Source organism: Cryptosporidium ryanae (assembly GCF_009792415.1).
Source record: "Cryptosporidium ryanae isolate 45019 chromosome Unknown contig_85, whole genome shotgun sequence".
NCBI classification, from domain to species: Eukaryota; Apicomplexa; class Conoidasida; order Eucoccidiorida; family Cryptosporidiidae; genus Cryptosporidium; species Cryptosporidium ryanae.
This window is the reverse complement of record NW_027125490.1, coordinates 33,907-58,600: the sequence shown is the minus strand read 5'-3', so window position 1 is coordinate 58,600 and position 24,694 is coordinate 33,907. Positions and strand designations below refer to the sequence as shown.

Here is a 24,694-nt window from a genome sequence, read left to right as displayed (position 1 = left end):
TAATATTTTTTTACTTAAAAATTATTTGTTTTGAGAGTAGTCAATTAAATGCCTTGGTGAAGAATGAAATAAACTTTGCAAGACGAAAGCCTGTGCAAGCAATGAATCAATTTCTCTCTCTGTCCAATTTTGAGCAGGTGTATTCTGCAAAAAAAGCATTATTCCCGCAAAGTCCATTTTTTCGAGTTCTTTTCTCCAGTGCATTAGAAATGCAGCACATACATATGCGTGGAATGCATTAAAATGTGATATTAAAACGTTGCTAGAATGCCTGTCCAAAGTTGTGATAGAGCTTGATCTGGTACATTTATTTGTTTTATTTAAAGTGTTTTCAGCTATATATGTGTCCCATAGGCGCACAACACACCTTATTGGAAACTCCCTAGTCAACAAACAGTTAATCCATCTGAAAGAAAATTGAATGAAGTTAACTCCTTGATTCTTTAAGTGGTCGAACAATTTTTTGTCAGTTCTTCTTATAACTTCCTGTAAATATGTAACAAGTTTATGTATTCCGGGCTGTTCTGAGACATAGTTTTCTTGTAAATTATCAAGCATTCTTGTTAAACACCAATATACACCGACTTCTATTTCAAACATTTGGTCAATAGATACGTTTTCAATATCAAGTCGTTCTATTTCACCTTCTGGACATAGAGGCAACAAGAATACAACGAGGAAAGGTGGTAATAAATCATTAATACCTTGAACATACCCACTTGCAGGATTTCTAATTGCCCAGAGAAACAGTATTCTTTCCATCATTTCAAATATCTTCTCGTTTTTCAGTGACTTGTATTCTAGAAATGTTCTTGGTAGGTCTACTTTAATCTGTCTAAGCAATTTTTTTTCTTGTTCAGAGTGATTTTCATTATTGATGTGTTCATTTATAAGAATTGAGTATTCATTAGCTTTTCTTAATTTATATGAATCAACTCTATCCCTTCTTGGTGGCAAATAACCTAGCATTACCTGCCAAGCATCCCTCCTTAGTTCGGGGGGAGAGCCTTTTGGAATTCCAGACCAAAGTAGATCCTGTAACAATTCAAGATTTATACATTCCTGATTCAAAACAGATATGAGTCGATGCTCTCTAGTATGCAGGGCCGAAGACTGAGAATTTCTCAAGTTCATCAACTCGAACAAATTAACAAGAAAAAAAACTTTGGAACGGGGGTTTAGCGCACAGATCTTCAAGCGCAAATAAGAAAAAAAAATTAATTGTTTATAATTCTGCGATGATGACATCTACAACATTCGTACATAACAGTAGTACCTTCATCTGCGGATCTAGCCTGAAACTGAGTAAAGAATGCTTCATTATGTGAACATTCAGGACAAATTTCTTGGATCTTGGGTGCTTTTTTTTTCTGCATTGCATCGAGTATTCTCCAGGTATGATTTGACGCGTTAATGTTCTTAATGGTAGATTTAACCTTAACAACATTTATATGATTGTTAGGTTTCATCTGAGATCTAATAAAGTTCCCGAAATTCAGAGAGCTTCTGATACCAGTGACGTAGAATGAATTTGCCCGTAAAGCGTTTTTGGTCCTCGGATAAATAATAGAGTCCGAAAAATTCATACTATGGAATTTCGAAATTTTAAAATTACACATTTTACATCTCAAATATTTTTGATTAAAATAAGTAGTTTTTGAGTTACTTTCACCAATAATTGCGTCGACCGAAAACATTAAATCAATTACAGCTCCGCAAGAAGAACACCCGCCAGTGAACTTTGAATTGAAATTGTCACCCTTTGCTAGCGAATATTGAATTTTTGGTAAATGAGAATTTCGCTGCTTTTCCGTATTTATACCTGAGTTATGTGTAACATACTGTTAAACGAGCCATTTATTTTTGTAAACTTACTTTCTGTGTTAATAAATGATTGCATAAAGTCTTTTATGACACAATACTCGATATTAATTAGTTCACTAGACACATATTCTTCTGAAATATTTTTGAACTAAATAAATTAAAACACTCGTTAATAATATTTATAATAACTTACCATCTTGCTAAATTCACGAATACCATTTAAATCTAAAGTGTTCATTTTATAAAATAAATAAACTAAAGCGCCCTGACACTGGTTTTACACCTTAAACAAAATAAAAAATATATTATTATTATTAACTAAGTTTAACTTGAAATTTAATAAAATTTACAAGAATATTTAAATTAAAACAAAACAAGGTAATATATAAAATCAAATTTTATAAAACAGTACTTACTACATATTTGAAAATATAACACATAAAGTGTTATACCTGTATAAAAAAAAGATTTGCTTAAAAACTATTTATTAATAAGTTTTAATCAATTTATTCTATTAAAGCAACAGAGTTTTTGAAGTAAATTTGAAATATTTTTCGTGATCGAAATTTTTATTTGCGCTTAATTTGATCTCCAAAAAATACCGCCATTACTTACCGCATCAAACTTTATAATTTCCGAATTTTCACTTGATAAATTGTTTTAAAAATGGCAAGAACAAAACAGACAGCAAGGAAATCAACAGGTGGAAAGGCCCCTAGAAAGCAATTAGCATCTAAGGGTGCCCGTAAGTCTGCTCCAGTAACTGGTGGAGTAAAAAAACCTCGTCGTTATAGACCAGGGACAGTAGCACTGAGAGAAATCCGTCGTTTTCAGCGTTCGACAGAGTTGTTGATTAGGAAGTTACCATTTCAAAGACTTGTACGCGAAATTGCACAAGATTTTAAAACTGATTTAAGATTTCAATCACAGGCAGTAATGGCATTACAAGAAGCATCAGAGGCCTACTTAGTCGGACTTTTTGAGGATACAAACTTATGCGCAATACACGCTCATCGTGTAACAATAATGCCGAAGGACATTCAATTAGCCAGAAGAATTAGAGGTGAAAGATAGTTCGATCACACACATTCATTCTACACCTTACTGGAACGGTAAAGATCTGTAAGTTGGAAAGATACGGGTGGCACTAGCTACCGCACTTAAGTACGGCATTGTTTAGAAGTCTATTATTATATTTTATACAGAAAGTATCATAAATTTATTTGTCTAGTGATTCTACTTCATTTCTTCATCTAGTGTTTCTGTTACTTCAGTGATAAATGAATGCACTTCCTCCGTCTCATCTGAAATAACTGGAGTTGTTCCTTTAGGGAAGGATATTATCTTTGGTTGGCGATATATTCTCTCACCTGCCTTGACATCAAAATGTCTTATGTGCTCAACTGAGTCCTTTCTAATAATTAGAATATTTACATTGCTTCCACTATATAGATCATTGTAGATCCCTGCTTTTATCGCGGAGGAAACCAATCCAACACACTCTAGTTCAGAAAGGTTATCGTTATATCCTGATTCAAGAACAGATATTGCAGATAGAGAACCACTTCCCATAGTGGAATAAGGTTTTTGCATAATGCAACCATGAGCGGAGACTTGGTAAATATAGCTTCCTGTGGTATCAGTTCCTGCAACAATTAAATGAGCACCAACATGACCCTGATACTGATAAAGGTGATTACTAAGCATTGAAACTGCATTTGCTACTCTTGGTTTGCGATTCATTTGAAGTTTCTGTAATTCTAAATTCCCCTCAATAAGGGAAGTTACATGATCAAGATCAGCAGCAGTTCCTGCACCAGCAGCATATATATTATCAGAAAGCCTATGAATTTTGTCACAGTCCTTATCTGCAACAATTGGCCCATTAGTAGCTCTTGTGTCAGCACCAAGAACAACACAATCACTACAGGCAACACCAACAATGGTTGTACCTGTCTTAACTATGGAGAAGTTGATACTGTTATTATTCCTAATAGCCTCATTTCTGTGCTTACAATCAAACTCAAACCCACTAGAGGTTTTGTCGTTAAAATATCTACTTACATAAGCATCCATTGTTAAAATTGGTCTCGAATGAAAAAAAAAATGTGGGGGTAAAGATAATTTAACGGCGCTAAATTATAAAGGTACTTAACTACACATCAAGTGTAATAAATCTAAATTAACCGGATTTTTTAAAGAGAGACATTCAAGGTATTTATCAGTTGCCTTCTCTTTGCTTCCACTTATTTGATAAGCAATTGCAAGAACAATTTTTGCCAGTGAATTACTGAACCTGGTGTTTTTATTAGATATGGTACCTTGCAATAAAGAAATAACTTCATCGATAATGAACACGTCTTGATCGCTATTAGAATATAAGAATGACCATATGAGTGAACATGATAAATTTATTCTTAGCAAGTATAGCAAATCTTTATTTTTTACTTCCTTTAAAATGTCTGAATCCAGAGCTCTTCTAAATGTTGAAATTGCCTCTTTGTATTTCTTTCTGTAGAATTGGAGCACTCCATACTCATTCAACAATATAGGATTGAAAGAATTTTGTTGGAGAGATTTTTCAATGTTTAATTTAGCCATTTCATATTCACCACTCTTCAAGTACTCTATACCTTTGTACAGTGAACCATAGTAACTCCCTTTCCACTTGTCCTGAATAAAAGAATACATCATAAGAGCTTGTGAGTGATTATTGTTCAATGAAAATGAATGTGCAAGAAGCAGGTGGGCTTCGTAAAACCCGGGTTCTAACTCGATTACTCTTCTAAATAAGTGTGCTGATTTTGAATATATTGACTGTTTGTAGTAATAACAACCCATAGAGAAAAGTGAAAGAGGTGACAAGGGAATTTTTTGATCTAAGATATTTGTCGAAGTCAGAATTAATCCAATATCATTTTGTGCAGAAGTAGTACGCATAATTATTTCACGTTCACAGTCCAGACAATTAGATGGGTCAAAAACACGTGATTCTTTAAACAAAATAGTTTTATTTTCTTGAAAAGGTATTGGGTATAGGAAATCACGCACAAACGACATTTTTGATATAAAAAATGGTATTTTGTCAATGAATCTTGAATTAAAATTCAAAAATTTAGTAATTTCCTTAAAATCAATGTTAATTCCAGTGAATTGATCACATAATACTCTAAATTGTACAATATGAAACATCCATTTGAATTTTTCTGTTACATGTTTTTCCCATTCTTCTAATAATCTAAATTTATCTTCAATAGACAGTCTTTGTGAAGAGAAAACTGATTTTATGGCTAAAATATTAAGTGGGTCTTCATTAAATAAAATATTCTTATTGATTTCGATAAATTTATCATTGATATTGTTCAACTCGTATATTCTGGCCTGAATAGATAATGCTTTTATTTTTATTTGTTTCAAAAAAAAGATAGATTTTGGATTAGAATTAGAGATAAACATATCTGTTGCACTTCTTATTATTGTATTAGATGTATCAACGCAATCGTTGTACCTTCCTATTGAAAACTCACTTTCTGATCTTAACACTAAGAGTTGAAGGCCTGTTACACAAAGTTCAGATTTAGTGTCTAAATAAATAGATTTTGTGATACGAATAACGGCAAAATAATCTGATAGGTGGTATAGACATTTACACCACTTTAATGTATCGTTTATATCCAGTGGATTTACGAGTCTTAACAAAGAACAATACTTTTCACCCCTTTTCCAGTTTCTTATTCTTATTGATTCATCAATCAATAACCTGAAGTGATCAACAAAATGAGTAGCCACATCCATCAAATACTTTCTTTCGCTTAGGATATTATGTTGTTTAAGTTCATTAAGTTCAACCATAATTTACCAAAATAGTTAATAGTCGATTTCTCACACAGTTAAATGTTAGGGCGGGAATAAAACCGGATAGTAATTGCCTCGAGATATATCTGGATTATTGTTGAAAATGATAGCAAATAATCATGGTTTTACATATGTTAGAAGTTGGAATGATCATATCAACAACCCTAATATTTTGAAGGGAAAATTTAGCTCCAAAGAGAGAGAAATTATTAATTTAAAGATTAAGGAATATTTTAATTCTCAAAATTGGGAATGGGATGAAGGTCTGGAACATATTTTCTCTAATAACAAAGGGAAAAAAGAGAATCATTGGTCAATAATAGGTGAAGCTCTCCCTAATAGATCTCTTCAATCAATTTATTATTTTTCAAAACGTATGATTGGATCTGGTAAAAAAGGCAAATGGTCTCCTGAAGAAGAAAACGAGCTTATTAAACTTGTTGGTGAATACGGCCAAAAATGGAGCATGTTTACTGAATTTATTGGGAGATCTGCGGCATCAATTCGTGATAAATGGCGTGATTTGTCACCGAGGATTGAAAAATGTAAGCAGGATATTACTTTGGGTGGCAAGTTAAGTTCTAACTCTGAGAAATTCTTAAACTCGAAAATGCCATTCGTGATTGATTTATTTGTCTTGTATTGCATTGAATATTACACAGGCGAATTTTTGCCATTTAAAGGAATCTCTTGGAAAACAATAATTGATTCGCTTTCTTTGCCGTTATTTCCAACGGAATTTCTGAGGTTTTGGAGAAAATGTTCAAAATATTTAATAAAAAAAGAGGGTATTGAACTACAACCAATAGTTGGGGATGATTTATCTGATTATTCTGGAAGAATAAGCCAAAGCCAGATTAGATTAAGATATATATCCTCGCTTTATCCAAAAATTAAATCAATTCAAGTTAAACAAGCAAATAGCCAAACCTCTAATATATTTTTTATAGCACTAAAATACCTCTACGATACTAGATATGAGTATTCAACTATTGATGAAATTAAATACAATGATTGGCCGAAGATCTTGTCTGTTGATTTTCCTCTCACCACATTATGGTCAAGAATTAGATTGAGCATTTCTAGGTTGACGGACAAAACTTTACATATAAGTGACAGAATAGCTATTTTATTTGAAAAATTTAAAAACAAGCAGACCCTTGCATCAATAACTCAATCAGAGTTTATTGAAATTTTTTATAGCACTGAAAACATTGCTGGTAAAGAGGGAAGTGAAAAGAGGCAAAAGTTTTGTGTTAATTCAAAGAGACTAAGGAAAATAGTGTTAAAACTAATTAAACAAGTGAGAGGTGAGAAAATAAAGTCTAAAAATACGAATAAATCTCATTGTGAATATAGTTCCTTACAACAAGTAATTTTTCAAGCAGGAATGTACCAGCACAATAAAAATTTAAAAGCGACCTCGATGGGACTCGAACCCACAACCTTTGGTTCCGAAGACCAACGTCATATCCATTAGACGACGGGGCCGCGCCTCGGGCCTGGGTGATGAATTAGGAAGGAAATATTTCTTTACTCACTCCCCTCAAATGATCTTCTATTTTCCAGAGTCGAATATTGATGCCAATTCTAGAGGATAAGTAAAGTGCTTTCATACGAATTATTGTTTTTGCATTCATCAAAGAAGTTTGTTCGGATTTGTTTTATATTTATTTTATAGTGGCGAATGTATTACTGATTGTTTCAAACTTATGTAACAGCATAACTGTTATATCTCTATACCACAAAAAAATAACTATATTGAGAGTGTTTAATTGTTTGTATTTTAAAAATGAATCAGGAGTTGGTAATTCCAAGGAAGTGTTATGAGGAGGGTATAACAAAAGAAATATATTCGAAGTACAACATCGAAGACAGTATTGAATATAGTGAAAGTGGACATTGGGTGGTTATTTCTGGATTTGAAAGGAGGTTTATAAGTTTAATGAGACCAATTTTGGAACTTGAAATAGGTCCAATTGACTATTGGGTAAATGGGTTTACGAGAGAGGACAGTGACATTTATTTTGTATTATTTAGAAGTAATGTATTTTTTCGGAAATCTTTACAATATGATGAGTCGGATATTTTTGGAATAAAAGTACATATTCGCCCTCTTTTTGATAATTTTAATTCAGAATTGAAACACTTTAAGAGGGTTGAAATTCCAGAAGAAGAATACTTTAATAACTTAAGAATAAACGTTTATATTCAATAGTTGGATTTTTCCAATATATCAATTAATATATTATAATCTATGATTATTTCTTTTAATTCATGTTTCATATAATTAATATTCTCTTCTAAAGTGTCAGATCTTTCCATATCTTCAGAGATGCCTTTTGCAAACACCTCTTCTATACATGAATTTCTTAGTTCGTTATCTTTCATCAATTGACTTTCGTAGTTAATATTTTGCAAGGGAATTTCGTTGTTAAAACCTGTTTCTAAGTTTTTCAAAAATTCTGTTGTTATTTTTTGAAGTTCCCTGGACTTTTTAATGATGTCTCTAATACAACTTTTTTTCTCGCAGGAAGATATATTTTCAATTTCAATTAGGTACATTTTCCATATTGAAATTAAAATGAAAATTTGAAATCTTACATAAATTTTTTTTTCCTGATTCTTCAAATCACTATATATTTTTTCGGTTTCATTTTTATTTGTGGTTTTAATTTCTCTAAATAATAAGTCTATTATTTCTGTAGGCTTGTACTCCTCCAACTTAATAAAGTTATCCTTTCCATAGTACATAACAAATGTAGGTGTAGCAAAAATATGTGGAGAGCCAATATTTATTCCAATTTCATCAATGTTTAACCTTGCAAATTTAATATCAGTCACTTTTCCAAGTTTTTCTGCGAGTGTATTTATAAATGGTCTTATCAAAAAACATGTTAGACAGTTTCGTTCGTAATACATGATTAGCAAAGGGTTTTTATTATCAGTATTACTTATTATTTTGTCGAAGTTGTCATGAAAAATATCGATGATCACATCTGTTTTATCAATATTCTGTTTATATATTTTACTCAACGTCATCATTTGACCTGTAAAAGAATTTATAAATTTGTTTATTTTGAAAAAATGCTTGTATTTAGAAACAAAAATTAAATGATTATGGCTTAAGCATTCATTACTAACTGCTTGGTCTTGATTATTAAATATACACTTACTTTTCTCATTTATTTCTTTAGTTTGTTTAAATTGATTACCAATTTTATTTTTCTTAAAAAGTTTAAAATTGTTCTTTTGAATGAAAATAAAAGAAGTATTGAATGTTCTCTTAAAATGATAATTTAAATCACTGAATGGTAATTTTTTAGTTTCTTTATTACGAAAATAAGAACATCCAATTATAGTGAGGACAAATGCACCAGCAAAAGTAACACTTTTACTAAGTTTTAGAGGCTTGAGCCTTTCTCCAAAACTACAAAATAGAACATTATTAAAGATAGACTTGTTAAGTTTCTTATATGTTAATTGTGTAAAAATATCAGTAAATTTCATAAATTTTAAGAAATTGCGCTAATTGTGTTGCATATATTTTACAAATAATTCTCTCAGAAAAGCAAATAAGTTATCTTGATTTAATGTGATGTATGTTTTCCAATACTTGATCATACAACTAAATTCATATATTTCTGTTATATAATATTCCAACTTTATGATTTTTTTGAATAATTGGTGCAAATTTACTACTTTAATTCACGTTCATGTGGTTTAACTAATCAAAATGACGAAGCAACCATTTTGAATAAATTTTTTTTAATAATAATTTATTAAATAAAATAATGAAAGAAAACAATTTTCAAAAATTTTCATATTATTTTAATTAAAACAAATAACTACTTAATCAAAACATTTGAGGTTGATTGTTCAATTATTGTTTTGATTAAAGGACGTGTTCATTTTAGAACTACTTGTGGTTGTATTTCCATCAATTGCGTTATATTTATCATTTAGTCCAGCGATCTGCAATAGATAGAGAATATCAGCTTCGATACCAAACTTATCTAACCACAACTGTTTAATTTCATAAATACTGGGATATTTATTTTCGATTTTGTTCTTAAATTTTAGTTGATTAATTATTTCTACAAATTCAACTCGTAACATACAAACAAATATATCATATAAATCATTCGGTTTTTTCAGGATGTTATTATTGTTTATACTCTCAACAACTTTATCTTTTAAAATTAAAATCGAATTTGTATTTTTTAACAGGTTATCTTGTGATTTTTTCTCTAAAGAACAGGGGTGGTATTCTGTTTTGAGTGTTTTAAGTGAATTATTTGGCAAACATGTTTCCAGAAAAATAGGGATAGTATATAGGTGTTTTCTTATTGCGAGTAGAGGATATATACCGAATTGATTTGTAGCTTTTTTTAAGGCTTTTCTAGGTAAGACCTCAATGTTAGAGTCAATATTAGCTGTTAGTCTCGAGCATCTAGATAAAAGAATAAGTTTTTGTTGACATTTAAATTGATCAGAACTCTGAATAAAACAAATAGAATTAGTCGACCTTTTTTCAAGAAATTTAATGAAAAGATATTCCAAATTCATTTTTATGTCAGTAATTTCTTTTATACTAAACATCTCCATCATTTCAATTACATCTAAAAAATTTCTATTGTTAAGTGACTCAATAATACTCCATTTTTTTCCTCTAATTGAATTAATTACAAGATCCTTTGTGTGAATTCCATGGACTGCAATCCACGAAAAACTGCCTTTGTATTTGCAAAAAGAAACACATTGTCTTTTAAAAAACAAATTTTCTATTAATTCATTGGTTGTAGTAGGGCCACAGATACGGAGTAGTGACCATCCGGCTAGTGTAGCAGTTGGGACACCCTTGATTTCAAAGAACCATGCTGCCATAATCGCAGTATACGGGTCAGAATAATACAATAGAAAAAAACCCTTGTCAATTACATCGAATTTTATTGGTGTGTAACCACTAGAAAAAATGATGCTCGAAAGGTCAACAATGACACCAAAACAGTTTATTGCAACAAGATTAGATCTCAAAGTTCCACAACCCTCATATACTAAATCAAAAGTGGGTTTTTTGATTTCAGGACAAATTTGATTGCTCATTGGACAAGAATAATACAAGTGAAATATATTGAGCAGTTATTAACCTTATAACTAATCATAATAAGTACAAAAAAAGTGTGTTCGTATTTATTTTTCAGGTTAATACGTAAATGTATATATATATATATATATATATATATATTTTTTTTTTTTTTTTTTTTNNATATATATATATATTTTTTTTTTTTTTTTTTGTAATTACTCGGTTAAGAGTGGGACATGCGCTAAATTTGCATATTTTTGTAATTTAAAAATCCAAGTATCAAGTAGAATACTTGAATTTACATTTGAGGTGAAGCATTCTTCAAACTCATTGGATAGTTTGGTAAAATCTAGCTCGTTAGATTTATCCCAAATTTCCAAAAATGCTTCTCTGAGCAATATCGTTGCAATCGATTCGTTTTCTTTCGAATTAAAGTAACTATTAGACCCCTCAACTTGTTTAAAAGTTATGTAAATATTTACAAACTTTTCTCTAGTTTCATTGCAATGGTTTATAATCATTTGTGGATCAATCGAAAAAGAGAGCTCATTTGAATCTAGACCATTGATATTGATATGATTCTTGGACTCTTTCTGTATAGTAATTAACTCTTGAATTAATGTATGAAAAATTGCTCTGTCAATCAAACTCCAGTGAATTCTCCGAAGACTGCTATGTATTTGTTTCGAAAGCTTGCTTTTTATAGATGGTGGTATAACAAAATTTTCACTTAATATCGAAGTTTTATTCAGTAAATAAAATAAAAAAGCCGAGTCAAATGTTATATTTAGTTCAGAGTTTTCATCTAAAAAACTAAACAATGTTTCTGGAACTTTTATACAAACACAATTTTTCACATATTTTTCATGTGTAAAAGAATGAAAATCTGATTCATCTGTTAAGTTCTGAAATGATAAAATTAAAACCAGGTCTTCAAAACAAATATTAGCCATTTTTGTCCATAACTTTGCTGAGCTTTTCTCACCTCTTTGTGTTGATAAATTTAAAGGTGGAAGTATAAGTTTTACTTGTAAACTTAGTGAATTATAGCATTCATGAATTGGAGTTTCGTGACTGAAATTCTGATATAAGCTTATATTCCATATTGGAAGTAGCTCATTGATCGAATTTAATATCTCGTAATGAGTAAGGAAACGTGTGGGGATAATATTCCTTTCTAAGTTGATTTCATTAACTAAAGGTCTCAATGTACTCTTTCTTCTTGATATTGAAAGCAATAATTCTTTTTTTGAAGCTTCATTGCTAAAAATTGACCTTGTTTCTTCATTTATTATTTTATAGGATTGAGAAATATTAATATATTGAATATTGTCACAGTAAGCCTTTTGAATACAAAAGATAACATTCGATAGAACCTCCAAATTCTTATTAACATTACATATTGAACTCTCAATAGTACACCACTCAGAGTTATTTAGTAGCCGGTCATCTTTCTGAAGTTTTTCTTCTAATTCCTTATTCGAAGTAGATATAAAGTATTTTTCAGCATTTGAAGAAAAACACCCAATTTCCTCTGCAAAGATGGGTATCCCATCACTTAGAATTCTTTCTATTCTAGAAGAGGAGTTTCTTGTGTATGATTCAACTTCAACTGATTCATTATAAATAGATGGATCAATTAAATTCTCATCCATATTAAACAAATTTTCAATTAAGAGCTGTACCTCAAGTTTTTGAAATTAAAGCGGCGGGAATACCAAGGAAAAAGAACACAAGAAAATTATAGTATTAGTAGTCATCAGATTCTTCAAGTGAATCCACACCATCGAAAATATCTAATTCCTCTCTAAAGTTCCTCGACAAACTGGTGATATCGTTTGGTTTCTTTTTTTGTTGAGATTTCTCTCTTTCTTCTTTTTCTTTTATCGATAATTGATTATCAATCTTTTTTTTGATAGTTTTTAAATCTTTAATGTCTAATTTTGGAAATATCTCGTTTAAGCATATATCAACGAATCTTAACCAGGCAGGACTTTTTGCTAGGGCTGGTCGAATGCAATCAGCTATTTTAAATGCTGCGTGTTCAACTTTCCCATATGAATTGAAATTGATCTGACTGAAAAAGTCAGGTTGTTGATTTATATTACTTACTATTTGTGTTGTGTTATTGTTCGTGTTCTTATTACATTGAAGTTTGCGATTTTCTACAAAGCCATCAAACAAATCGTCCATTGCACTTCCGTCCATTTCCTCAACAAGTTCTTGACGTCTTTTTTCATCAATAAGCTCATTTTTATCAATGTTACCTCTGAAATTATGTGATTCATTAATTGAATTACTTTGCTTTTCAGTTATAGTATTTGTAATTTCGTTAGTTTCTTCATCACTGTTGAGTAAATCTTCCCAATTATCAACTACTGGGACATCAGAAGGTCTCTCCACAGAATCTGAACTTCCTATTAAAGTTAAAGTAAAAAAAGTTTATAGAATATAAAAACTTACCCCAATTATTCATTTTTGATATGAAAATAAAAAGAAGCAATTTTACAAAGTTGATTTGACGCGCGATACGTTTTCAAGGTCTAAAGATGTAATTTACGCTAATATACTATTTATTCCGGGCTTTAATCAAAAAATTGAAAAAAATGTTTTTTTAGATTGTACAAAAAAACATTTCTATGTTTAATTTTTTAAAATTTATTTATAGGGACAAAATATGCTTTCCTGATTATTGACGTTTCTAACAATTAAAATTGACGTAAGCTTTTACACATACACCTGAATGAAATTAGACTTTGTACTAAGTTCATTTGATTAACTAGACGGTCTTTGTTTCTGATTATTAAGATATATGATTTAATTTTATTCTTAAAGTTGAATTATCTTTTATTTCTTGATTACTTTCACATTAATTTTATTCATTATCTGCTATACAATAAAATTAATGTAAAATTATTCCATTACTTGTCTTTATTAAGTCAAGAAGCTAAACTACAATAAATCATATTGAGAATATATTTTTTATTGTTGAAACGGAGATTTTTTTGAATAGAATATCTTATTTTTATTTAAGATAAATCATGTAAATTTTAGTATTAAATAAAATTGATTGTAGATAGCTTTGTATATTGGTGGTATTTACAGTTATTTTACTTGGTTTCGGAAGAAAATTTCTGCTATTTTTTTTTACGAATGTTACTTTTAATTTTTATGTAATCGAATATTTAATGTAAATTTGTTTTTTTCTTTTTGTACTCCCTAAATGCACGTTGTATTCTGATTGCGCAAGCATCTGATACCAATTCAGGGCCAAACTCAACACACCATCTTTTAAATGCACAGTTATTCTTTTGTCTGAAAACGTTTCTTGTAGCAGACTCAATAACTTGATCTCTCTTTGACAGGTTTTTATTATCATGATTAGTGTTGCAAATGTTATCGATTTCTAATCTGTTCTCCGGAAGTTTTTTCTTCATTTTGCTCTGAAACTCAATTTCAATTTTCCTTAATTGTTTCTTTATTAAATTAATTTCTTCTATATTCTTAGTAAAAAACAATTTATTATTTGATTTAGTAGAATAATTATAATACTTATCAACTGAATTTCTATCACTGTTATGTATTTTGTTGAAAATAGTATTGCTTCGTTGGTATGAATCTTTTTCAAAGTTGTCTGGGTTAATTTTTTGTGAGGAACAATACTGTAACCCTCTTCCAGAATCTGGAAAAAGTCTTGATACGTCTGATTTAATTAATTCAATATACTCTGAAAGGGGTTTAAATTCTCGATACATTGCTGACTGAAATTCACTGTCAGAAGTATTGCTGCCAACGTGAAATAATCTCAGCTTACTATCATCGCAAAAATAACCTTTTATTAACCAGCTCATTATTGTTATACTATTATATGGTCCTCTTATCTTTCCATTATCGTCAAGGTATTCCCATTGTAAAGGAATGAAATCAGAATAATCTAAATCACATCTTTTCTCACAGGAGATCCTTGAGTATTTTAAATTCCTATTGCCAAATAGTGAAAACCCTTCTGAGAATCGATATTTGAACGTATAATTTGTATTTTCTGAGTAATTCTCCTTTTTGCATGGGCTACTTTTTATTTCAGAGATTGTGGGGATATATTCGAAAAAGAATTTTAATATTCCTATAGTGAAGTTATCAGTATTAACATCATTAATATTAATAAAAAAAGAGTTGTCACATATTTTATTAATAAATAAAAAATTTTTATTGGATAAAAGCTGATCATTATCTAATTTAGTTAAACATTCCCCTATTTGAAATATTTCAATGTTATTTGATCTATTATAACCCAAAATAGTGATTCTAAATTGAATTACAGAAAGTAAAAAATCATTAAATTTTTCTAGAGTGTTTAAACTTTTATAAAAATAAGTATATATATCAATCATCCAAGTTGGTAGTATTGAAGAACCTTTTATATTCTGATTGATAATACATTCTCTAATACTTCCATGCTGATCATCAAAAAAAACATCAAATGTTGTTTTCAAGGGTCGTTCTTTTACCTTAAACCAATTAGTTTGAAATTTAGTATTCGATTTGTTATCATCCAAATATAATTTGTAATTACTTATAAATTCATCAAAGTTGCAATTATCAATATAATCAAAGTTAAATGAAAGTGAGGGTTCGATGTTAATTTCAAGTGAAAAAAATTTACAGTTAAGACAATTCTCATCATCTATTGAAACACAAATAGAATCAATAAATATTGAAAAGTCAATTATGTAATCATTTCTTCCTTTTGATAGTATTTGCATTATTATTTTTAATAATATGGGATCTAAATATGAACTTAATAGTTGGCGCGAAGTTTAAAAATATTAAACATATGTTTAATTTGTGTATAAACTGGTACGCACAAATTATGTTGGAAATATATTGAATGGTTTGATAAACAATATTTTAATTCTGAAGATATTATTTATTTGATACAACTTGATCATTTACATGAGGCATGTATATTTTCAAGGCATACATAGAGCGGTAAAATATGAAGCGGTAACTTAGCGTTGTAAATTTAAGACAGTTTGCGTTTAGACGTGAGCCTTTTGTCTGTCTCATTAGAACAGAGCCACAAATTATCGATTTTGAGAAGAAAAGGCAACTAAGGATGTCACTCCAAGTTATGGACCAGAACTTTCAACATATCCTTCGTATTATGAATACGAATGTAGATGGTCGTCAAAAGATCATGTACGCCCTTACTGCAATTAAAGGTATTGGTAGAAGATTTTCGAACATTGTTTGTAAGAAGGCTGATGTAAATCTATTCAAGAGGGCAGGACAACTTTCTCAGGACGAGATTAATAGAATTGTTGCAATAGTCTCAAATCCACTCCAATTTAACATACCTTCATATATGCTTAACAGACAGAAGGATATAAAGGATGGGAAATACAAACATATAACATCAAATGGTCTCGAAGCTTCTTTGCGTGAAGACTTGGAGCGACTAAAGAAAATTAGAAGTCATAGAGGTCTTCGACATCATTGGGGTGTTAGAGTTAGAGGACAACATACTAAGACTACTGGCCGTGGTAGTAGAGCTGCAGCTGCAGCAAGAAAGAAGTAGAAAATTAAGAATTAAATAACTAAAATTCACTAAATTAGGACTTTCCTAATAATATTTACTTTACCTAGTTAGATACCTACTGTATTTTTTTAGCATAATAAGATATCATTTACTCTAGTTTTGATTTTGACCTAAGTTGTGTATCTCGCGTTTACACAGAACACCTGTGAACCAACTGCTTATTCCCCAGAGGATAATTGGTACTACTATGGCGAACGTTACTATATACCATGCAATTGGATTATATTCAATACCGGACAACAGGTTCATTCCGAAGATTCCTGTAATGACGGACGTTACACTGCAAGAAAGAGTCACAAGCGATATTTTTAAATTAGTATACATGTATTCATTTCTTTGAAAATCAAGGTAAATTCTGAAAAGCTCATCACTAAGACTAATTGATGTTTTTATTTCTCTTAGTTCCTTGGTTGCTTTATAAATAGCAGGGATATATTTATTCAATATTTTTTCCAGTTCTTGAACAGAGATAATTGGTAAATATTCGATATTGTTTTGAGAGCATTTCATTTCTTCTAGCAATCTTGTTAAACTTTCCTTTAGAGCAGAAATGTTAGATTCGATAACCTAGTGAAAAATAAATAGGATAGTTACAGTTACTTGTAACTAAAACTTACACTGACTGATTTTGATATTAGTTTTTTCTTTGTAAAGTCATTGAAAGTGAATCTCCATGGATATTTGTACCATTTACTACTTTTAATAAAACCATTACAACAATTAATAGATTCAACCTTCGTGGAATTTATTGAACGGTCTAGATCAAGATATATCGTCTCTAATATTACATCAATACACATTCCTGCAAAAGATAATGAATATGAATCACTTTTTCTAGCACTATCATTATTCTCAGGGTTTACATTTTCATTTTCAATATGTGGTGTGAACTCTGTTTGATTACTTTTCGAACGATTTACCACAATATCCTTTTGAGTGGTTTCAAATATATTAAATTTAGATGAGGATTTTGTGGAAATATCTTTGATCGATGCTTCAGGTTCGTGATGGGAATTATATTCTATTGAAAAGTTAGTCTTGTTATTACAATAGTAGGGTGAAATACATTCACAAGCATTTAAATCACAATAAGAAATTTTAGTGCTTGGTGTACTGATATCTGAAGTTATGTTGTAACCATAAGTATATAATAGTTTATCGATTATTCGTACTGAACCGTTAACTGCGTGATTTAGAAGCCATATTTCAGTTGAGGTTATTACTAAAACCACATCAGAAATTTTAAATAATAACTTCCCATTAGTCTTAAATATTGATTTTGGACTACATATAGTGTTATCAGCAAAAAGATACTCATAAATTGATATTCCGATCAACTTGTAGCACTCCATTACAGTCAAATATATTTTACTTGGTTTTTGATTTAAAGATGGATTTGGTATTCGGAAGAGCATAATATTTTCTTTAATACCTATTTCTTCATTCAAAACACTTTTTAAAAATTCACTACTCTGGCCGAAATCACAAAAGTTTTCGTCAAGGATACTTGTGATTATATCTGTATTGTTTAGAATTTGGGGTTCGTTTTTTTTCTCAATTACGTTGGAACTCTTTAGAAATCTCATTTTAGATAAATTGAATCAACAGAACACACATATATGAATTTTATATATAGAGATATATCCTTAAAAATACATATATTAAACAAAAGTTATCATTTAATTTCACCAGGAGAAGATCTAAATCTGCACCTCACATTTTACCAGCGGTAGTCATATGCAAAGTAATATTAGCGTTTTACGAGTGTAGAAAAAAAAATTGTTGGTTTTAAATTTATGTTTGGCGAAAAAATTTTGATTTATTTTAAGAACAATATTCAGAATAGGAAAAGAGGGAAATTTCTAAAGAATGAATGTTTTACTTGGAAATTGACAATACAAATGTTTTGAGATATTATGAGATAGTCACACTGTTCTATTTTTTTCGTTTATTATTTGATTTTAAAAAAGTTATCTCATATAATTTTAGAAAAAATAATTTAATAAATATTCACGACCCGCTGTTTTTTCAATTAAGTATAGTTTAAGAGAATTTTTTCATACAATGTCAAGGAATTACGAAACGGAAGATTCATTACTTGGAAAACTACTTGGTGTATCGCTGTATGAAAATGATGGTACATCAACGCACCAAAATAACAAACGAGTTTTTCTTAGGAATTATGTGGAAGATTTGCAATTCCGAAAAAAGGACTTATTATTAACATTTGAAGAAATCGAGAACATTATTTTTTATAGGTTAAAATTATTTTTTATTGAAAAAAGTAATAAGTCTAGAATAAATTCATTTTATTTTTTGGTTGATAGTTTTAACAAGTTTAATAGTGAGGCAAAGAGCCCTTATACACCATCTGAGATAAAAGAAATGATTATTAGTAGTAGTGATCTATTACCAAAGTACACTGCATTAATTATACAATGCCCAGAACTGTTTGAAATTTCGAGTCATGAAACATCTGCAATTTCTGATCTATTCGAGATGCAGTTACCACTACATTTTTTGTCAATTATGTTTAAAGAGATGGAAATTAACGACCCGGATCAATTTAGACTATCATTTACTGAATATATAGAAGGCATATCGAAAGTTTTGAGAAAAAGAACTTTTAGTGATCTTAGGATCAATGAATTAAAAAATATTATTCTTCTGTCTCAATTTAAGCAAACTGCAGAAATAATTACTAATACTCCATCGTTTTTTGTTGAAAATAATTCAAACAGTGTATTGAAAACTTCGTCAGGTTTATTACAACAAAAAGATTCTCTTTTGGGATGTATAATTGGGCCAAATCCAATTGACAAAGATTTGAAAACCAATGAAAATAATCAAGCTCATATAAAATACTTTAGTGGTTTGCTTTCAAGAACCCATCTGCAAGTCAATCAAAACAAATCGCTCATTAAACAAGAATTGTCTTTAATTTATGAACAATCTATAGCTATAATTAAGAACCTACTAAAAGCTAGTAACGATTCTAGGAGAAGGGTGATAAAATGGCTTGGAGATATTTGTATTTCAAATGAGAGTAAAACAAAATTGTTTAATTCAATACCTGACCTTTCAATATTTGGAAATTCACAGAATTCCAGACAAATTCAATCAAATATTCGTTCTTTAATATTTAGAGCATCTGGACAATCAACAAGTGGATTTTCAATTAATTTTTTGCATATTATTCTAAAACTTTTGCAACCAGTAAAAGTAGATAAAGTTTCTGATTTAGACTGTGTGTTTCACCTAATTGGGAGACTTAACAATAAAAATGATATTGTACTTGAGGCAAAAAATTTGATGGGAAATCTACTTGATGATGCAACTTTTGGTGAAAACGAGAAATTGGAAATAGCAAAGGAGATAGCTAGAAAAAATTTGGAAAACTCGATTATTAATGGTTTGGAATATAAAGAAATAATAAAGTTTTCAACGCAAGTGTTTTGGATATCATGTAGATCAGTCATTATTTTTATGCATCCTCTACTATTGGAATACGAAGATAAATTACAGGAGGTGCTTGAGCATAGGAATAAGTTACTTAATGTAGCATCTATGAAAAATGATTCTGTTCTTGAAACTTTAAGCACAGAGGCTATTTTATTTGAATGTACATTATTTAATCGACAACTAATTTCAGGTTTTTGGCATTTTCTTTCACTTTTTATTCATTTCATATTTAGAACTATTTTTGCATTTGACAAATTTGGTTTAGAAAATAACAACTGGAATTCGGTTTTATCATCAAAGCAGGGTTGCATTTCCTTAACAATAAAGTCATTCACTCCCCCAGATGTCCAAACTCCACAATTTTCATCTCTCCCTTCAAGCCTTATTGACGAAGTCTTATCTATTGCTGAGTTGTTATTTAGGATAAAAGGTAATGATGATATTATGGTTGGATTTGATTTTGACTCGTATATTTCTTTATCTATATTAATTATAAGCAATGGGAATTTATTTAGGAATCCACATTTACGCTGCCAAAGAGGTGTAACTGGAATTCATTATCTTCTTCAAATACCTCAATATCGACAACGTATTGAAAGTAACGACTTTACCTCGGAGTTTATTCTTCCTGGTTTGATTTCTCTGTTTAATGATGTACAGAAATCGCCTTATTTCGATCGTTTTTCATTAAGATTACCTATAATAATGTTATTTGAAAACTTGCTAAAGGTCGAAATGCACAGAAAACGTCTCCAGATGTTTATTAAACAGAAAGATGAAGCATTCACAAAGTTTATTCACTTATTAGTTTCAGATTTAAATTATTTGCTTGAAGAGGGTCTTTCAATGCTTGCTGAAGTAAAAAAAAGGGAGTCTAATAGGCAATCAAGATCTGCAAACTCTAATAGTTCCAATGAAATTGATGGTAATGAGTCTCAGGTTTATAATGAGGAGATTGCAAACAACAATATTGAGGAAATGCCAATGGAAAGATTAGAAAGTGCATGTAAAGGTTATATGCAACTGTCACACGCATCTGCAAGTTTATTACAGTATATTACTGAATACAACTCAGTTGAAATTTTGGATTCCCCACTAATTCTTCCTCAAATTGTTACTTGTTTAAATTGTACACTCGACCGACTTGTTGGTCCAAAATGTCTAGAGTTAAAAGTAAGCAACTTTGATGCATTTAATTTTAATCCTAGGCAATTACTTGCAAATGTTTGCATGACTTATGTCACTTTAGGGTTCAATTCACTCTCAGATAGTAATATTACACCTAATGATTCACTAAAACCCTTATTATTAGAAATAATAAACGAACAACGTTATTTCAAGATCCACACATTTATTAAAGCACACTATATTGCAAGAAGGGAAGGAATTTTAGGAGTAAATAAATTAAATAACTTTAACAAACTTATTAAACATCTTCAGGAACTTATAGAAAACGAAAATGATTCTAAATTTTCGAACATTGCGGATATAGATGTTCCCGAAGAGTTTTTAGATCCTATAATGCAAGAGATAATGCTTGATCCTGTTCTACTACCTACATCGTCTAAAATAATGGATCGGAAGGTAATTGAGAGAATATTAATTTCAGATGGGGTCGATCCTTTTAATAGATTTCCACTCTCAAAAGAAGATCTAGTACCACAGAAGGAATTAAAGGAGCGAATTTCTGAATTCTTAAATAAAAATTCTAGTATTTGATTATTTTTAAGTTAATTAGTTTATCTATTTTTTTTAGATAGACACTTTCTATGTAGAACTTGTGATATGCTCTTCCTCAAATTTATTGAATCAAAAAAAAAGATAATCTAAAGAATGTTGTGCAAGTGTGTATATTTAATTTATCACATTAATGGGATATGTTGTCAAATAACTATACTTTTAGCTTAACAATATGTGATGCTATTTTTTTGACGGTTGAGTACATGAGGGGCGAATAAACCTCAGTTCCATTTAAACGAGTTGCACAAATTAAGTGTCAAAATATGTAAAAAAATGACAGGTCTCAATTTTAGTTAATTTATAAATAAAAAGAGATAATTTGTCTTGAATTACTAATAATTTAATATTAAATATCTTTGACAATTATTTATAACTCATCGTAGTAATTTCCCATTGTCAGGGGATAGACCGCGAATAGTGTGTTATTTCAATAAAATGATAAATTATGACAATTCGTGAATTAGAGGTAATAGAAAACGTCAAAGATATCAATAGTGAGATTTTTGGTTATAATTCATTTCCTCTTGAGCTTCGACGAGTAAAACTATATGAAGTTAACCCAGACAATGGGAATTGGATTGACTGTGGAACTGGTTATCTAAGTATTTTGAAAGAAAATAATGACTTTCATATTGTAGTAAGTTATTTAAGTTGTGAATGTTAACAAATATTAACTATTTTAACAGGTAGATAGTGATAGTTGCTCTATTTTTGATGAAACATCAGAGTTAAAACTATTTGATAATGACAGTAAAAATAAGTTACTTGAAGATAATATCAGAACAAAGATAGTAGATACACCAATAAAGATGAATCGTGAATACTGTCACCAAAAGGAGAGTATAATCACATGGCAAGATGGAAATAACTCCGATTTATATAGGGCCCTTAGCTTCCAACATTCCGAGAGCTGCAATTCAGTTTGGGGCCTCATTTTCGCAATTGTACCATATTTATGTGTTGATCTTTTGGAGTATGATGATTCTGAAACTCAGAGTAATCTTTTAGTACTTGAAAGGCCAACAAAAAGTAACATTGATACGATAGTTAATAGACTAGAAGTTGAATCTAACTTAATGAACTCAGAAAATGTGGTCATCGATATATTACAACATGGTTTCTTGGATGATCTGTTTAACTTAATGGAAGAACTGGAAGTCAAGGGTGACATAAATAGCTTACATAAAATATTCCAAGTTATACGCAGGATTGTTGTCTTTTATAGTCACTTTAATGAAATATTTGAAACTATTCTTAGTGATGAGTATTATTTAAGGTTCTTCAAAGCATGTGAATATGATGAAACTCTTGAAAATTATAAAGCAAAGTTACCACACAGAAAGTTTCTTGAAAATGTAAAGTTTCACTCCGTAGTTCCTCTTCCAGAGGTCCACAAAATTCATTTAAATTATAGATTAATGTATTTAAGAGATGTAGTAATGCCACGTTATCTGGATGAGCAAACTTTACAAAGAATATGTGCACTAATAAATGGAAATTTCTCATCAATTATTAATATGATAGTTACAACAGGTGATATATGGAGATATTTGAAAGATAATATTCAAAAAGATTTTCTCGCAGCAAAGTTTATTCATGCAGTTTTGACAGTTTTAAAGCAAAACCCTATGTCAATTTATGAGCGTCACCAGATATTTATGAACTTGAAGGCAAATCATATTTTATGCGAATTTTCGGGTTATCTTAAGGAAAACTGTATTGGAGCAAGACAAATGCTTGAATTGATAGACAACAATTTAAATAAAGAAAATATTTCTGATTACAGTAACTTTGATATTACAAATATCAATTATACATGTATAAAACCAATTGATTTAGCAGTTGAAGTATTTTCAATGGTTTGTGATATAAATCCTGGATTACTTAGGCATGCAATACAGGAATCTACATCAGAAAATATAAACATAGAAAAAAACCAGTTAAATCTTACTTCCGGGAATGAAACTCAGAAAAAACAACAGAGATCTAAAAGAATGGAGTCAATCGGAGACGTAAGGTCTATTCCTTCTCTATGGCTTGATCTTTGTGATATATTCGTCAGTTCAAGTGAAAGCACCCAAATACAAATTTCTAGTATTTTCAAACGAATTTTAGATCCAAAGACCATGGATTTTCCTGAAAGAGATGATTCACTTTCACTTTTTTATGATATGGGAGTTTTGGACAGATTGATAGATTATTTATTGAGTCACTTTGAAGATAACAATATTATGAATCCAATTTATTCAGCTAGAGTGTTGTTTTGTGACATTTTATCAACTTGTGTTCAAGAACATAATTATAGAATTAAGTACAAGATACTTCAAAACCAGTTGCCGTACAGACTATTACAAATTGCAACATATCCATTTCACAAAATATTTTTTATATCAGTAGTTAAGTTCTTAAAGACTTGTTTAGGCACACGCGACGACTTTTATTATCGTCTGTTTGCAAAACACGATATTTTCAAAGAAATATTCTTAGTTTTATTTAAACTAAAAGTTCCAAGGAGTAGGGGTGAGGGATGTATACTTGAAAGTGTAATACTAGAAATGCTTGAGTTTATTTGTAGGAACAAGATACAAGTTTTGTTAAAGTACATTATGGAAAAATATAGTAATAGTATACACTTATTAAATAATTATTCTTTAATGGGATCAAGATGTAAGGTTTTTGCAAGAATAATAGACTCTTTCATTAATATGCCACAAAGCCATCAAAAAGTGTTGAGTTGTGAAAATGACCAGTTAGTTGAAAATATAACTAACGATACAGAAAATGAAGTTTCTTATTTTACACATAATACTAACAACGGAGCTAAAAAAGATGAATTATTTATAGGGGAGAACTATTTTCCGGGATTAAGTTATTCAAACGAAGATTCGCACGAAATATCTAGGGGAGGCAAGAAAAAAAAAACCAATTTAGATATGAACATAAACGAAGGAGATTTATGTATGACAAGCAACAACATAAGTGTTTTCAATACATTTGAAGACGTAAATGCGACAAAATTTACGAACGATATGAGAGGAAATAATAGCTCATGTTTCCGTAAGAAAAAGTCAGAACTAAAAATAAAATTAAGGGATTGAAATATATGTTGCAATATTGTCTCAGTT

General features: G+C 29.9%; 16 protein-coding genes across 16 annotated transcripts; 6 read left to right on the top strand and 10 right to left on the bottom strand.

The window, feature by feature from the left end:
- Positions 1-21: 21 nt before the first annotated feature.
- FG386_003549 (TBC domain) lies at positions 22-1,134 on the bottom strand (the record flags this gene model as incomplete). The annotated part of the gene is made up of 1 exon (XM_067342817.1): positions 22-1,134. One exon carries the CDS (start codon positions 1,132-1,134, stop codon positions 22-24), a length of 1,113 nt encoding a protein of 370 aa, XP_067199063.1.
- Positions 1,135-1,217: 83 nt separating this feature from the next.
- FG386_003548 (uncharacterized protein) lies at positions 1,218-2,062 on the bottom strand (the record flags this gene model as incomplete). Its single annotated transcript, XM_067342816.1, has 3 exons — positions 1,218-1,822; positions 1,876-1,972; positions 2,018-2,062. The coding sequence occupies 3 exons, from the start codon at positions 2,060-2,062 to the stop codon at positions 1,218-1,220; spliced, it is 747 nt and encodes a 248-aa protein (XP_067199062.1).
- Positions 2,063-2,490: 428 nt separating this feature from the next.
- Positions 2,491-2,898, top strand: FG386_003547 (histone H3; the record flags this gene model as incomplete). The annotated part of the gene is made up of 1 exon (XM_067342815.1): positions 2,491-2,898. One exon carries the CDS (start codon positions 2,491-2,493, stop codon positions 2,896-2,898), a length of 408 nt encoding a protein of 135 aa, XP_067199061.1.
- A 162-nt stretch (positions 2,899-3,060) lies between these two features.
- On the bottom strand, positions 3,061-3,900 carry FG386_003546 (PUP1/proteasome subunit beta type 7; the record flags this gene model as incomplete). Its single annotated transcript, XM_067342814.1, has 1 exon — positions 3,061-3,900. The coding sequence occupies one exon, from the start codon at positions 3,898-3,900 to the stop codon at positions 3,061-3,063; it is 840 nt and encodes a 279-aa protein (XP_067199060.1).
- A 75-nt stretch (positions 3,901-3,975) lies between these two features.
- Positions 3,976-5,676, bottom strand: FG386_003544 (uncharacterized protein; the record flags this gene model as incomplete). The annotated part of the gene is made up of 1 exon (XM_067342812.1): positions 3,976-5,676. One exon carries the CDS (start codon positions 5,674-5,676, stop codon positions 3,976-3,978), a length of 1,701 nt encoding a protein of 566 aa, XP_067199058.1.
- A 106-nt stretch (positions 5,677-5,782) lies between these two features.
- Positions 5,783-7,159, top strand: FG386_003543 (myb domain-containing protein; the record flags this gene model as incomplete). Its single annotated transcript, XM_067342811.1, has 1 exon — positions 5,783-7,159. The coding sequence occupies one exon, from the start codon at positions 5,783-5,785 to the stop codon at positions 7,157-7,159; it is 1,377 nt and encodes a 458-aa protein (XP_067199057.1).
- A 312-nt stretch (positions 7,160-7,471) lies between these two features.
- FG386_003542 (uncharacterized protein) lies at positions 7,472-7,842 on the top strand (the record flags this gene model as incomplete). The annotated part of the gene is made up of 2 exons (XM_067342810.1): positions 7,472-7,780; positions 7,837-7,842. 2 exons carry the CDS (start codon positions 7,472-7,474, stop codon positions 7,840-7,842), a joined length of 315 nt encoding a protein of 104 aa, XP_067199056.1.
- Positions 7,843-7,890: 48 nt separating this feature from the next.
- FG386_003541 (uncharacterized protein) lies at positions 7,891-8,721 on the bottom strand (the record flags this gene model as incomplete). Its single annotated transcript, XM_067342809.1, has 1 exon — positions 7,891-8,721. One exon carries the CDS (start codon positions 8,719-8,721, stop codon positions 7,891-7,893), a length of 831 nt encoding a protein of 276 aa, XP_067199055.1.
- Positions 8,722-9,558: 837 nt separating this feature from the next.
- FG386_003540 (uncharacterized protein) lies at positions 9,559-10,785 on the bottom strand (the record flags this gene model as incomplete). The annotated part of the gene is made up of 1 exon (XM_067342808.1): positions 9,559-10,785. One exon carries the CDS (start codon positions 10,783-10,785, stop codon positions 9,559-9,561), a length of 1,227 nt encoding a protein of 408 aa, XP_067199054.1.
- Positions 10,786-10,983: 198 nt separating this feature from the next.
- Positions 10,984-12,423, bottom strand: FG386_003539 (uncharacterized protein; the record flags this gene model as incomplete). The annotated part of the gene is made up of 1 exon (XM_067342807.1): positions 10,984-12,423. One exon carries the CDS (start codon positions 12,421-12,423, stop codon positions 10,984-10,986), a length of 1,440 nt encoding a protein of 479 aa, XP_067199053.1.
- A 94-nt stretch (positions 12,424-12,517) lies between these two features.
- FG386_003538 (uncharacterized protein) lies at positions 12,518-13,244 on the bottom strand (the record flags this gene model as incomplete). Its single annotated transcript, XM_067342806.1, has 2 exons — positions 12,518-13,185; positions 13,232-13,244. The coding sequence occupies 2 exons, from the start codon at positions 13,242-13,244 to the stop codon at positions 12,518-12,520; spliced, it is 681 nt and encodes a 226-aa protein (XP_067199052.1).
- A 709-nt stretch (positions 13,245-13,953) lies between these two features.
- On the bottom strand, positions 13,954-15,531 carry FG386_003537 (protein with gyf domain; the record flags this gene model as incomplete). Its single annotated transcript, XM_067342805.1, has 1 exon — positions 13,954-15,531. One exon carries the CDS (start codon positions 15,529-15,531, stop codon positions 13,954-13,956), a length of 1,578 nt encoding a protein of 525 aa, XP_067199051.1.
- Positions 15,532-15,884: 353 nt separating this feature from the next.
- On the top strand, positions 15,885-16,346 carry FG386_003536 (40S ribosomal protein S18; the record flags this gene model as incomplete). The annotated part of the gene is made up of 1 exon (XM_067342804.1): positions 15,885-16,346. The coding sequence occupies one exon, from the start codon at positions 15,885-15,887 to the stop codon at positions 16,344-16,346; it is 462 nt and encodes a 153-aa protein (XP_067199050.1).
- Positions 16,347-16,497: 151 nt separating this feature from the next.
- Positions 16,498-17,953, bottom strand: FG386_003535 (uncharacterized protein; the record flags this gene model as incomplete). The annotated part of the gene is made up of 3 exons (XM_067342803.1): positions 16,498-16,510; positions 16,576-16,934; positions 16,985-17,953. The coding sequence occupies 3 exons, from the start codon at positions 17,951-17,953 to the stop codon at positions 16,498-16,500; spliced, it is 1,341 nt and encodes a 446-aa protein (XP_067199049.1).
- Positions 17,954-18,431: 478 nt separating this feature from the next.
- Positions 18,432-21,548, top strand: FG386_003533 (uncharacterized protein; the record flags this gene model as incomplete). The annotated part of the gene is made up of 1 exon (XM_067342801.1): positions 18,432-21,548. The coding sequence occupies one exon, from the start codon at positions 18,432-18,434 to the stop codon at positions 21,546-21,548; it is 3,117 nt and encodes a 1,038-aa protein (XP_067199047.1).
- A 466-nt stretch (positions 21,549-22,014) lies between these two features.
- FG386_003532 (uncharacterized protein) lies at positions 22,015-24,667 on the top strand (the record flags this gene model as incomplete). The annotated part of the gene is made up of 2 exons (XM_067342800.1): positions 22,015-22,206; positions 22,256-24,667. The coding sequence occupies 2 exons, from the start codon at positions 22,015-22,017 to the stop codon at positions 24,665-24,667; spliced, it is 2,604 nt and encodes an 867-aa protein (XP_067199046.1).
- Between the last annotated feature and the right edge of the window lie 27 nt (positions 24,668-24,694).